A 15,553-nucleotide genomic window follows, 5' to 3' on the forward strand; every position below is an offset into this window, starting at 1 on the left:
AGTCTCTTTCTCAGATATAGAGAAATTATCAATACAGAATTTATTCTTCATTAATATTCTGATAATAGCTGTATTATTAAGATAGAAATCTTTAACAAGATATTTAATATATTGAGAATATATTAAATTAATTCTCTTATCTGAATAATTGATCTTCATACTTAAATACTTAGTTAACTGATGTAGATTCTTGACTTTCAATTTCTCACTAAGTATACTCACTAGTTAATTAACATTCTCAGAAGCTTCAGATATGATATTGAGATTATTAATATAGATTATTATATAAAGATGACATCTGAATGTATGATATCAGAGTATCAGATTATAAATACTGACTGTAAATTCAAGATTACTTAACAGAGCTGTTAAGTAATCATATCAGATTTTCATTACAGAATTCAGATTATATAGACTATTCTCAATTATATAGATAAGTGTTTTCAGTGAATCTGTCTTAAATCTGATAAATTGTCTCATATAGACCTTCTTAGTAAGATGCTTATACAGATATATTATCACTATATTCACTTAACAGAGTGTTCAATCATGTAGTACTGCTATTATAAAAAGAATATAATTAATAGTATCAGTGATGATAGAAGTATAAATCTCTTCTCTAAAATTCTTCTTAAGTCAGTTATTACAAATCACTTAATGTGATTTTCTAAGAATATCATCAGAATCAGTATTCAGATTCACAGATCTATCTTTCTCAAGAAACACTCAACAGTCTGAAGCAATCAGTTCACTTCTTGAAACATCAGATCTAGAAATTAAACTTCATATATTATGTCTCTTCAGATCAGTAATCTTGTGTTGTATGAACTTCTTTCAATAATCTTCTATTCTCTCTGACTGAGATGTGGCATTCTTGTAGAACTTCGGGAGATTGCCTGTAATAAGGCTTGAAGTGTAAGTAGTCAGTGATTTCATGAGCTGCAATCATGTGAAATTCGGATCATTAATATCGGAAGTGTCTTCATCATTAATCAGATGAATATCAGATTTCAGTTTATTAGCATTATTAATGAGTGTCACAGATGTGACAACTGATTTAACAACATGATTAATGAGTTTCATAGATATAATGATCAGTTTTTCAGTGATCAGAAACCTCACATTACTACTGACAATAATCTTATCAGATTTGAAATATTATAGATGATATATTGATGTGTCACTGAATTCAATGATATGATAGAAATTGACATGTGAAGAAAGCTTATCCGCGGGCTGCTGAGATTCATACAAGTGAATAAAAACCTCTGCACTTAATCAGTAAAAATGCCTCATATTCAGTGAGATATTCATAAGTGCATATCAAGAAATCTTATATGAACTTGGAATCACAGAAGTCTCTGCAGTAGAGAGTCAAAATTTCAAGTTATAAAGAACTGTAGATATGAGAGTATTATTGATTATTATAATCACTGTCTCTAGAACATCTGCTCAGAACTTCTTAGAGAGATTTTCTTTCAAAAGAGCAGCTCTAATCTGTTTCATGATAGTGCAGATTCTGTGTTCAGAAATATCATTCTGATGTGATGAATGTGATGCTGTTGATTCTCATTTTATATCATATGAATTCATAACTGTGTGCATATGTGTGAATTGAAAAACATTATCAATATCAGTCTGTAGAAAAGCAGGAACTGTATATCTGAGATTACTCATGAATCTAAGTCATAACTCAAAGTATTGAACAGCCTCATTCTTGAACTTTAAAAAATATACTCAATGATAGTGAGTTGTGTTACAGATGATAAGTATTCAGTATCTGATTCTCTGATGAGACTTTAAGAAATAATTAGAGAGATCTTTCAATGTATATCTGTCATCTACAAGATTAATATGAATCTTCTCAATGAGTTGAATAGATCTAGGCATTGATGTTTTTGAATAATCTTGTGTCATACCTGTCTTGACACATTTCTTGCAAAAGAACTTAGTCTTAGAATCTTTAATTGTGACTTCAGTATGAGAATTCTTGATCATAGCAATTATAGCATCAGTGTGAATGTGACTGAGATTACAGTATCAATTCAAAAGAGTCTTTGATATCTTTGATATCTGTGTTTTCATGTCTGCAGAATCAATATTATTAATAGTAGTAGTAGCAGTCACAGAAAGATCAACTTTTCAATTAAAATTATACTTATGAGACATTGCAATATACTTGACTGTCTTGTTTGAATGATTGAAATTCTCATTGAACTCTTATTCATTGATCTTATATATGTTATTCTGAGCAGTTTAAACTATATGAAAAATAACACTGTTCAAGGCTCTGCAAATGAAAAATGAGGAAATAGTGAAAGATAATGTAAATTGAAATCCCTGATCTTCAAGCTTTGTAAATGAGAGCAGGTTAACTGTAATATTAGAAATATAATGAACATTCTATAAGTTAACATTATCACTCTCAATCTTTAAGATGACAGTTTTAATCTTCTTGACAAACTCAGTTCTCTCAGTTGCAGAATTGACAGAGATATTATTATTAAAAGATTTGATATTTGAAAAAGAATGAAGCTTATCTGTCATATTCAGGCTTGTACATGTGTTCAAATATCAAGATCTAGAGGATGATTTTCTGGTGACTGTGAAAGAGAAATAGAACTCAATCTTTGTAATTGCAGCATTTACTGCTGATTGAGAACTTATCAAGTCATTCTTCTTCTCTTTCTTCTTATCATTCTTCTTTTCATCCTTCTTTTTCTTTTTATCAGAGTGTAAGATGAAATATCTGTCAACAGTATATTCATGTCTTCTGCAGTGAGTGCACTTCTATACAGATGTGCTTTTATTCTCATCTTTATTCTTATTCTTTTTCACAGTCACAGAATCGGCCTGAGGCTGCTTTTTCTGCTTAGTGATGATTTTCTTGAATGTACAATTGATCAGTTACTTCATCAAATCATTAATATCAATGTTGATAATGAGTTTCTGATTAGTGGAGAAAAACTCATTCAAACATGTCTTGACAAATGATCTTTGATAATCTTGTAGATTATTGAGGAAAAGATTATGATATACATTCTCAGTGCTCTGACAGAGCTCTTTATGACAGACAATAAGATAGTGAAAACATCTCTGAAAAGTAAGATAATCATTCTTCTTGACTTATAATTTTGTCAATTTCTTGAAGATATTAACTCATTCTTCTGTCAGTGATATTATATATTCAACATTGATCTTGTTTCACAGAGTCACAGCATTGTCAGCTTTCAAGATTTTAATAGTAGTTTCAATGTTTTCAACAAGACTCAATAGCATATGTCTATATAGAGACTTGAAATGAATTCTTCACTTCTCAGAGTTGATATGACATGTAAAAGAGAATTCTTGTTAAGTTCTCAATAGAATGTCAGTTTCATCAATAACTTTCACATCAGCTAACATATCAACATGCCAGGCTTTATAATTAGAGCTATCAAATATGATCACTGATTTAATATCTAGTGCATATTTAACTTTCTTCTGATATTTCTGCAATTCATCTCTTGTAATATCTCTTTGTACAGAGACAGATGTAGTGAGATGTTAAGTAGTTTCAGCTGCAGTCATTTGATTCTATAGCATTATCTGTATAAGATTCATAAGATTGCCTGCAATGTAATAGATAGATTAATTCAGATCACTGTTAAAAGTTAGCATTTCAGAGATGAGAGATGATGAAGAATTTGAAGAATTGAAATGAACAGATTCTGCAGATGAATATTAACTCTGCTTTTCTTTGTTCTGAAGTTTCTCTGTTATCTCATCATCATTAAATTTCATACTCTGATGAAAACTGATCTCAGTCTCATCTTGGAAGTAAGAAGCCTTCTCATAATGAGTGATTATTCTATCAATAAGTTATCTAGTGAAGTGTGTGATTCTGAACCTTGAGCTGAACTCTGAAGTAACAGGTGTATTACTCATATCAAGATAACTCTACTTCTTCTAGATGTGTAAAAAAAAATAAAAAAGTGATATTCTTCACAATGAAGAATATGCTTTCTTAAAAATATAAAGATATGAATCTGCTGACTGGCAGATTCAGAGAAAATGAAATATCTCTAATAAAGAGTAAGAGTCTTTTCAAAAAAGATAAACTATCTGTGTTAAAAATGTTGATATAATGTTCTAAAAAAAATATGTCATTCGGGCTATAATCTGTAGAATAGTTGAAGGTTGTATTAATAAATCTATCTACAGAAACATAATATAGTGATGAGTCACGTGATCTAGTGAGATTGCTAACTGCAACAGCTGTAAGAGTCAACAGAGCTGATCTGTTGATAATTACTACACCTACTCTAGTCACGTGCCACCTCAACCTATTCATTTAGTGTAACTCGCGTAGTTAGATTACAACATAATAACATTATTCTTCAAGAGGTTATGAAGCTCTCTACACAATGAAAAGCTGTAAAATAACATGCAATTGACATCTTCATGCATTGTTACAAGTGTGTCTAGATGATTTATTGAGTGATTAAACTCATGATTAATCTGAGATTTGAGAAAATATCTGACTTAATGAAAGAATACATGTCTTCAAGACAGAGAAACAAGAAAATATCAGAGCAGTAAATGCAAGATCACAGATCACTGTTAATACTAATAATGAATTGAAAGACAGCTTCTGAGGCATTTGAGCTGAATGATACAATTGTGAAAGAATAATCTAATAAGTTCAACAATGAATACAAAGACCTGATTAAAGACATCAGTGAGATGTCAGGCAATGCAGAGAGCTTAAGTAACTGAAATGACAATAGCTCAGTGAGTAAGAAGACTTACATAAGACTAGAAATTACAAGACTTCAGTATAAGGTTGAGTGAATGAAGATCAGTAGAGGTGAGATTCTTATAAGTAATAAGATAAGAGTGAATCTGACAGAATATCTTTAATAAAAAGAGAAGATATCTGTTATAATAAAAGTTCTCAAAGAATTAAGAAGCTAAGTAAGACTCATCAAAAGATTAATAGTTCTCACTGAATTCATTAACTACTCAATGTGAAGAGAGGAAATTCTTTTAACTGCAGAGTAGTCTGAAATCAATGATATTCTTGAAGATAATAATCTTGATAAGAATGTTACTATGAATATACAATATTTCTGAAAAGAACACAATCTTTGATTATATAATTACATGTGATCTATAATTGTTCTGCAGATCAAGACTCATTTCACTATACTCAAGAAGTTCAAATTATCAGCTTATACTCTATAAATTATTATAGAGAATAACTTTTCTGAGAGATCTGCTATATACAGAACTCATTTATTTAAAGAGCTTATTAAAATAATCTTTAAAAGTAAAGAATCTGACAGAGCTTTTATTAAATAATTAATTATCATCAGAACTGATTATATCTATCTGAGATATAAGATTAAAGATGTTGTGTTTTTCAATAGATTACTGATAGAAGTTAATAGAGATTGAGCATTCTTCATAAAGAATAGAATGAACCAGATTGATAAGAATAATTCAAGATCTTTAGAAGAAGACTTTATAAGATTATATTATAACATACTTCTACATCTTTCTACTGTGGAAAATAGTAGTACTGAATTCATAAAAAATCCCGCGAATAATGCTCAAGACAAGGATAAGAAAGACAAGGACACTGAATTCAAATCTGAATATAGAGGTAATGATGTAAAGACCTGCTATCATTGTCAAAAGATTGATTATATTCAGACTGACTGTTGAAAGAAATATTCTGAGAAATATTCTTTGAACTTCAATACAAATAGAAACAAGAATAAAGACAAGAATGTGAAGAATACAGATGCTGCTCCTGTTCACAATATCATGAAGCAAGTATTTTGCATCAAGGAAAAGACCTATGTGAGTGATCAGATAGGAAAAGATATCTGAATTCTAGACTCTGAATTAGATGCTCACATCACACCCCACAGAGATCTTGTCATGGCAAAATCTCAGAAGGTGAAAGTAATATTAAAAATGACAGATAGAACAGTAATCTCTGCTACAGCTATAGAAGATATGAAGATTTCAGTGAAAGAGATGAATATGCTGTTAAAAAATGTCTGCTATGTTCTGAAGTTAGAAGTGAATCTCATGAGTATGAATAAGCTTGTACATCAGAGTTATACCTATAAGCAGTTGACATATGAGAATAATTATACTATGTTGATTATGTCTCCTGATTATATGTTCTCATTTACAGCAAGATTAAATGAGAATGATATCTATGAGATAAAAAGGCTGATTATATACAGAGACTTGATCCGAACTTACAATGATGCAATGGCATCAAAAGCTAGAACATCTAAATCCCGCGGATATTGCAAAAATGACAGCAGACTCATATCTAGAGATGAGAATTATTGATCAATGAGCTTTATCATTCTGCAAAGTCCGTGTCCAGGCAAAAATGACATGTTCAACCTTCACATCTATGACACAAGCTGTCAAGCCAGCAATGAGATTCTTCATCGATCTGGCAGAGGGTGGAAAAACACTTTTTGACAGAAATGACACTCTCACTAGAAGAGGGTACAAGTTATTGATTGAGTATAACAGACAATGCAATCTGTTATATGACACTGAGTTGATAAATGATGGAAAAGCGAAAATATACTCACATCTATGAGTTGACAATAAGAAAGCAATCAATCTAGCAAAGAGGGAATTCTTAATGCAAAGATCATATCACATTGAGATTAGATATTATATTCTTCATGATTTGATTGAAAAAGAGAAAATCATGATGAAACATGTTGATTCTACAGTGAACATAGCTAATGAGCTCATCAAGTCACTGACAAAGCCTGCATTTGAAGAATTTGTCAAGAGGGTTGGCATTCAGAAAATTGAGAAGAAGGAATGATTGAATGATAATGATGATATAATGAATCAATGGATTTTGCATGTATTTCTTGATTTTTACAGTTATTGCTGTACAGATGCCTTTTCTAATAAGGAAATCAGAGTCCAGTTCATGTAATTAATTATTATTGCATTTTTGAAAGATTTGAGGATAAGAGAGGCCCCGGGTGACGGCTTATTATAGACCACAGTGTAGCAAGAGAGAGTGTTGGTGATTACTACATCTACTCTAGTCACATGCCATCTCAATCTATTCATTTAGTGTAACTCGCGTAGTTAGATTACAACACAACAACATTATTCTTCAAGATGATCAACTCCCGGGACCTTTAACACATAATATAGTGATGGGTCACATGACCTGATGAGATTGCTAACTGCAACAGCTGTAACAGTCAACATCTCTTCTTGAGATAACAAGAATCACATACAAAAACACTCAATTTATCAAGATAGTCTGTCAAAATCAAATACAAATGTAAAATTAAGTATTTCTAACTTTTTCATCTGTAAGATCTAGTAAAATCATGAATTATAGAAATATTACAGTGTTTAAAGATTTAATAAGTTTATTTATTATTATCTAAGTAATAAGAATATATTTTAAATTAATGACTCTCTGATTCAACTGTTAATATGAAAAATGAAAATATATATTAATATACTTACTTTAGACTGTAATAACTGTTATTTTTATAAAATCTATAATACTTTTATTATTAGTAAGAATCTATATCAGAGATATAATAATAAAGTCAAGCTTAATTATAAGATTCTGAATTCATATTATTTTACAGATTATCTTACTAAGAGTTATATATTTAATCTTATTAAAACTTAGAGATATATAAGATTAGACTGACTGTGTAACTGTATCTGAAACCAGAATTAAACTTTATAGTTATTATATTACTTAAAAGCATTACTTCTGATTATAATTTATATTTATTACATTAATTTCAAATCACATTATTTTAAATATTGAAGATTTCAGATTTACTTTTTAAATAAAAATCTAGTTCTGAATAAAGAATATATTTAAATTCTTAGTTATATTTTCATTCTGATCTCATTATTGAGAATAATATTAAATAAGACTATGAAATTACATCTTACTTATATAATATTATAATATAGTACTCATTTGTTGAAAATTTAATAGAGAGTATTATCAAATATTATTAGACTGACTGCTGAGATTATAAATTTCATGTTTAATCTCATTTAATCTGATCTCATACATTTCTTAGCATGAATTCTACTGAGACTAATTATTAAATAAACATGCAAAGTAATCATATATCAGATCTTAAAATGAAATCATGACTTAAAAAAAATAAGAAAGTGATCTCATTTGATCTCATTTAGTCTCATTCTTAGTATAAAGTTACTATTTTTAGACATTTTAAGGTTTTTTTTAGACTATTTTTAATTTTTTAAAAAGTAACACTTTTTGATAACACTCAAATAAGATTTAAAGTCATTTAAAGCAATAAAAATAATTTAAATTGAGAAGTGAAAATCATAATCTTATTTGAAAAATGTGATAAGAGTAGACAATATGTCTCACTGAGACAGTATAAGACTACTATCTAATGTTAGAACTATGTAATAAGATCTGTTGAATTGATAATAAAACTATTAAAAATTCTGATTCTGATCTCAGACACAGTCACACAGTCAGTCTAAATATTATTACTTTTCTAAATATAGATTATAATTCATATAATTTTAATTATGAAAAATATAAAATATAAAAAAAAAAAAACAAAAAACAAAAAATAAAATAAAAACAAGAAAAAATCAGAATGAAAAAAAAAGAGAAAGAAAAAAAATTAAAAGAAAAAGAAAAAAATAAAAAATAAAAATAAAAAAAATCAAGATCACAGAGCTGCAGTATTTTTAAAATACTTACTTTTCAGAGTCTTTATAATATTTATCACTAATTATATATTTCTTATAGTGAGAGTAACATAGCTGTGATAAGTTATTATTTTAATATTATTTAATAAATAATCAGTATATATCTGTATAAATGTGAATATTTAGAAAATATACACTTAAAAAGTGTAGTCAGAGTGAACTCTGCTACTACTTAAATAACATTAAGAATAGAATACTAAAATTAATAATTTTTCTCATTAATTTCACAGATAAGATATATAAAGATAACTTTGAGAAATATAAGATTCTCTGACTTCTGATAAAAACAGATCTCATGAAGAGACTCTATTTTCATAATATCAGAGACTGAGTGTTATCAAAAAGTGTTACTTTTATACAATGTATATATACTTACTGTAATAATTCACTCTCTGTATATGTGACTGAGAGTTACAGCTTTCTTATACTACACAGCTCTTTCTGAAATACTGCTGCTGATTTACAATTTATACAGTATCTTAGTTCAGTATATACTATATATATATAGTTCTGCATACTGAGACTGTGTTAATCATTATAATCTGATGTAATACTTACTTTTCACAGATTATATTTTATTTGAGAGAGAAGAGAGAAAGACATAACTGTAATTTTATTAAGAAGAAATGAATAATTAGTAATATTAAATATAATTTAATTCTTCTATATTTAAAATTTGATTAGTCTATACTCTTCAATTTAAGAATTTCTAAGAGTGTTTTTATAGTTTTCATACTAGCTTGAACTTAGTGATGAGTTGAAGAAGAAGAGAAAAGAGAGAAGAAAGAAATAAAAATAACTTATCTTTATAATATAAAAATAGAAAATTGCTGTAATTATTCTCTCTAGTAATAAAGATCTGTTTTCTGCATGTATCTCCGATATAGATTATATAATAACTGTATACAAAGAATATTAACAGTGTATGTATTGAATGAAAATGATATTATTATATAATACTGTAGTCTGTAGCTGTTTTCATACATCTTTAAAAGCTGTTAATATTTTCTTTATCTCTTTATATTTGATAAGTCAGTAATATATTTCAATGCACTTCTTCTTTCATCATCATTATCATCATTATCATTATTATTATTATTATTATTATTATTATTATTATTATCATCATTACTATCACTATTATTATTATTATTATCACTATTATTATTATTATTATTATTATTATTATTATTATTATTATTATATTATTTCTAGCTATCTCTTCTGTCTTTATCTCTCTTCAATACTCACTGAAATTAATTATATCATCTCTTTTTAAATATTCTACAGTTCTGCAGACTATCAAGATATATGAGTACTATCACGGATTAAAGAAAGAGAAGAAGAAGATGTTTAAGTAAGAGAAGACAGATTATAAGACATATTATAATATTTTAAAGAGACTTTATAAAAGAGTAGAATAATAATAATTTTAAGTAATACTTCTGATAGATTTAGACTGAACTAAGTATAAAAATAATATAAATAGCATTACTTATAAGAGATTGAAGAAGAAGATAGTGAAGAGTCTTATACAGTAGTAATAAGATCAGAAGAAGTTCTGAAAATGATTTAAGTTAAGATAAAAAAAGAGAGAGAGAAGAAGAGTGTTACTATAAATAAGTAATAATAAAAGAAGATTAAGAGAGTATTAAAGTAGAAGATAAAAAAGTTAAAACTGATAAGTTTTTTATTTATTAAGAGATAATAATTTTTAATAATACTTCTGTTCTCTAATTAATTAGTAGAAGCTGATAGAGAAGAAGAGAATTAAGATCTTATTCAGATCTCAAATACACTTTATAATTCAGAACATTGAGAAGATAGTTCTACTCTCTAAGTATATTAATCTACTTACTGCTGAGATGAAACCTGAGACAGTAAATCAGAAAATACAGGATTTTGAGATACAGGCTAATCTGACTAAAAGAGAGCAGTAGAAACTCTTCTCTGAGAAGATAGTGAAGAGAGATTTTGAAATGATTATCATTTCAGATAAGAAGAAGAAGAAGAAGAAGAATAATAATATCACACTTCTGGCCGCGTCAAGACCCTGTTGCGGTTTCACACGGCTCATCACTTTCATGTGAATGATTTCATTCATCCCGCAGGTCATTCAAACCGGTTTCCAATCACTCTATGACATCATTCAGATATATCATAGAAAGATCTGATTGATGAATATGAGAACTCTGCTTCTATACAAGATCAGCAGATTACTCTTTCTTAACAATGAGATACTGCTGAGATATCACTCTGGCTATTCTCACTCATGAAATGAGAGAAGAGTATTCACTCATTATCTATATAGAATAGCTAGATGCTGACTTCTCATTAAAGAAGTCAGTGATTCATTTTTCTTCTACTGAAATATATACAAGAGTTACTGCATGTCTCATATAATCTTCTTAGTATACTAAGTATTATATCTGTGATATTCTCATAGTAACTCTGTAGTCTATGAGCTCACTATTTAAGTAAGATAGTCAAGCTTACTTATACAGCTTCTTAAATAACTATCTCTATATAATATCACTGACTAGTCATTACTTTAGTTCTGTCATGTTATAATTTAAATTACTTAATCTGATTATACATTTGAATCAGTTGAGCTTTAACAGACTGATATGATCTCATGTATCTGCACTGAGACTGACTTAACTTCACTCTCTGAGAGAAACACTACACTATTTTCTAGAGTGTGTATATCTCTACTCTGACAGAAATCTGAGATTTCTGAATCTGCTGTATATTTTGACATGAGCTCTTTAACTGCTCTATCACTGTCATGGCCTCTACACACCTACATCTATTATAAAGATAGAGAGATTAAGATTGAAGATTCTCTGAAATATAAAAGAAATATCTTATCTGAATTTCACAGCTTTATCTGTACTCTTGAATGAAAATTCTGCCTTAATCTGAGCCAGTACAATACTCATGAGATATAAGTAATATACACTGTCAATCTTCTTGAAGATATCTCTGCAACTACTTGAATTATCAAGAAGAGAGAGCTTGAGTGTATCAATACTATCATGACTTAAGAAGAATTTAAGAACTTTCTATTGAATTAAATTAAAGATCACTGTAACTGTGACTTCACAGCAGTGCAGTGATTTAACTCATTATACTAATAAGATAATGAGAATTCTTTCAATTTCAATACAAGATTTGAAGAATATTAAGAGAAATTAACTGATGATTTAAATCAATTAAAAACATAGCTTTATCTTATGAAGCTGACTTATAAGATGCAGATAATGATATTACAATATCAGAGTTTATTAATCAATTGCACTGAGCTTGTCAATCTAGCTTTCTGAATCTATTTGAATAATCAATTCTCTGAGAAAAAGATTAATAAGATCTCTTCTAAGTAATTAATAATGAGATCTAAACAGTGTCATGATAACTTTAGTATAAAGAAAGTAAAGAAGAATTTCAAGTATTCTAATTCTTCACTCACTATAAAGAAATGTTAAAAAAGATTTGATAAAGATCTCTGTTTCAACTGTGAAGCTGATGATTACTATATCAGTGATTATAAGAAGCTGAAGAAGAAAAGAAACTGAGAAGATATCTTCTTCAAGTTAACTTCTCTTCTGACAAATGTATCTGTGAAAGATAAAGAAGAGAAAGAAAAGAATTGACAATTCTCATATCTCTGAGTTCATATTATAATTATAATACATACTCTGAAAGAGAAGATATCAGTGAGATGTTTACTTAACTCTGAAGTGAATATTAACTTCATATTCTATTTCTTTTCTTTAATGAAGAATTGAAAGAAGATAGACTTGTCAGATCATGTGAAATTTACTGATGAAATAAAATATCACTGTTTTAATATAATTCAAGTGAAGTGTGTGATCACAGACTCAGAAGAAATCTTTAAGAAGAGCAGTCTGCTTCTTCATATAGTTAATATTATAGATAAGAATGTCATTCTAGATCTTCTATAATTGAGAGAAAACAATTCTCTCATTGACTGAGTCACTCAGATGTGATGATACTATCTCACTGATAAAGAGACAGTGATAGAGAAATCTGAAGAGTTTCATTAAAAGAATCTTGAGAAAAAGATTGAGTTAATATACTGTGTAGCTGTGGTTCGGAAGAACGTACGACTGTCGGATAATAACGCGGCCGCTTCCGAACTACTAGCGTACGAATGTAAAGGGGGTCATAGCGGCCACTAATTAATTTAGCGTATAATATTACAATATATAAGAAGCCGGTGTACGCCTGTAATCATACACTGACTTAAGCAATCTTTGAATCACATCTGATAGCATGTTCAAAAATCAGTGAGAAGCACAGACTTCTTCAGAACATGATAATTTCATCTATGAAGTAATTCATAGTTATCATGTCAGTGTGATTCTAGAACATCTCAAAAGATAGTGTATGAAAAGCAGTGAGTGAAAAAGCATTCAATTAATACTACTTTACTTGTTGAAGGAAAACTTCACACTCAGATGAATATCATGTATGTAAATAAATGAGATGTGAGAAAAGAAATGAGAGTAGTGAATCAGATTCAAAGAAGACTGCTCTTCACTCAAAGAGATAAAAGAGAGAGATGGTCACCATCAGAGTTGTATAATGATAACAGAATGATATAGCAATATAACAATACAGTGATATAATAATAGATATTATACAATCAATGAGAAATCACTGAAATGAATATCTTCTCTAACTGATATAAATAACACTCTTCTCTGCTATCTGAACTGGAAGATATGCAGAACCTCTCAGAGAGTTTACTTAAAGCAGTAAGAAAAGCAGCTGAGACTGCTGAATCAGAATTGAAGCTCTGTATACATACAAGAATTCTAAATGAGATTGAGACCTTGTGTACACAGTGACAGACTGAGATGAAAGTTAAATAATAATTAACATTCACTGCAGATTAAGTATTTACTATGAAGAGCTTCACTGATGCAATTATCATTATTAATAAGAATAGAGAAAATCAGATCTTAGACCTGCAGTGAGAGATTAAATGTTTATATAGATAGATAACTATACTGAATCTGAAGATCTTATCACAATTATTCATAATCTCTTCAGAAGTGTACACATTATCAGAGACTGCTACATAGAATGAGAATCTGAGCATGAGATATATCAAGCTAAGAGATCTGTCAGAGTCATCAAACTTCAATGATAATTAAAAAAATAATGCTGCAATCAGCTGACTAAGTCAGATGTGATTATATTATTGAATTGAACATGAACTTACAGACAGACAGTTAACAGAATTTCAACAAGTCTTAAGATCTGCTACATTTCTATGTGAAAAAGTGAAGTTATTATAAATGACTGATAAAAAGATGAATCTCACAGATTTGAAGTAATATTCATTCTCACAAATATGAAATGAGTTTTTCAAATGAATCTTGCATAACTTTGAGAAAGTGAATATATAAGACAAGCATTATGAATGCTTCACTCATTCTCTGCCTCTCTTATTACTATTGTAACACTGCCTCTCTTCCAACCGCTCCACCACGAACTCGCTCGATTTTTCGAATAAGAACCCGCCGATAGATCCATCGAAAAGCCCTCGATCATACGAGCATTCTGACCCCATCGCCGACCGCATACCCTGTGTGGTGGTGGAGTTATCCAGCCAAATGTGAACCGGACGTTGTTCGAAACTCCTGTGTGGGAGTATCCCCTGTTCTCCCCTACCACACCACAACCCCGGGCCAAAGTGCCATACAAATTGTAAGGTGAAGAGACCTAGCCATATGCACCAATCTTCTCGATTTTGGAAGATCCCCGATCTGTAGTTGTGAAGATATCTGAGGAGCGACCTCCGCGAAAACCCTGTCCATCTTTGATGTTCCAAAACACCAATGCCAAGTCTCACCATTGTACCGCCCTTTCTAATCTGGCCCATCCCCGGCAGAAAAATACAAAAAGATACCTCAGTGATAATATCAAGCACATAATCAACAGCCACTTCTGAAGTGCAACCTCCGCAGTCTGTCTTCAGTGTATCTGAACATCAATGCCAAGTCTCGCCCTCATACCATCCCTCTCAATCTGGCTCATCCTCAACAGAAAAGTACAAAAAGATACCTCAGCAACTGTACTCAATACATAATCAGCAGACACAATAACTATAAAATCAGTATATCTCAAGATCTGACTGAGCCTTTGATCCCTGCACAGTGAGATATATTAAATCTAGTTTTAATACCTCAATATTCAATAGATTCTGCAAGAGATTGAGAACAGCAACACTAGATTTCTATTGAATTTGAGAATTAACTCTATATTGATATAATCATTGACAAAGTCTTCTATTTTAAGATATAAATAACCAGTTTGTCTACATCCTGCTGACAATATTTATATTATCATATAGAAACAGACTTATATTCTCTATAATATTAAGACTCTGAAGAGGAAAAGTCTTGATAGAGAGTATACAGTAGTGTATATCTTAGCAGTTTCTATCTCATTCTTCTGCAGCAGTTAATGCAAAAAAAAGATTTTAGAAATAGTTTTTTACTTCTCTTAAAAAAGTAAGATGTTTTTCTCTGAGTTTTACATAATATTCTTACAAAGAATTAAAAACAGAGTTATTTTCTGTCATAATTTCATATTCTTTTAAGTAAGAATTACTTTTTCAGTGACTGAAGAGCTTTTATTAATACTTAATTCTTTTTTACACTCTTTATTAACTGATTTGAGTTGCACACCTGTTGTGTGAGAAGAATTGAATAATTTAGAATAAAATTGAATAGTTTTAATCAAT

At 29.3% G+C, this 15,553-nt stretch overlaps 1 protein-coding gene across 1 annotated transcript; it reads right to left on the reverse strand.

The window, feature by feature from the left end:
- Positions 1-14,236: 14,236 nt before the first annotated feature.
- BDCG_06406 (uncharacterized protein) lies at positions 14,237-14,662 on the reverse strand (the record flags this gene model as incomplete). The annotated part of the gene is made up of 1 exon (XM_045422142.1): positions 14,237-14,662. The coding sequence occupies one exon, from the start codon at positions 14,660-14,662 to the stop codon at positions 14,237-14,239; it is 426 nt and encodes a 141-aa protein (XP_045277851.1).
- Positions 14,663-15,553: the final 891 nt, after the last annotated feature.

This window comes from Blastomyces dermatitidis (assembly GCF_000003525.1).
Source record: "Blastomyces dermatitidis ER-3 genomic scaffold supercont1.6, whole genome shotgun sequence".
Taxonomy (NCBI): Eukaryota; Fungi; Ascomycota; class Eurotiomycetes; order Onygenales; family Ajellomycetaceae; genus Blastomyces; species Blastomyces dermatitidis.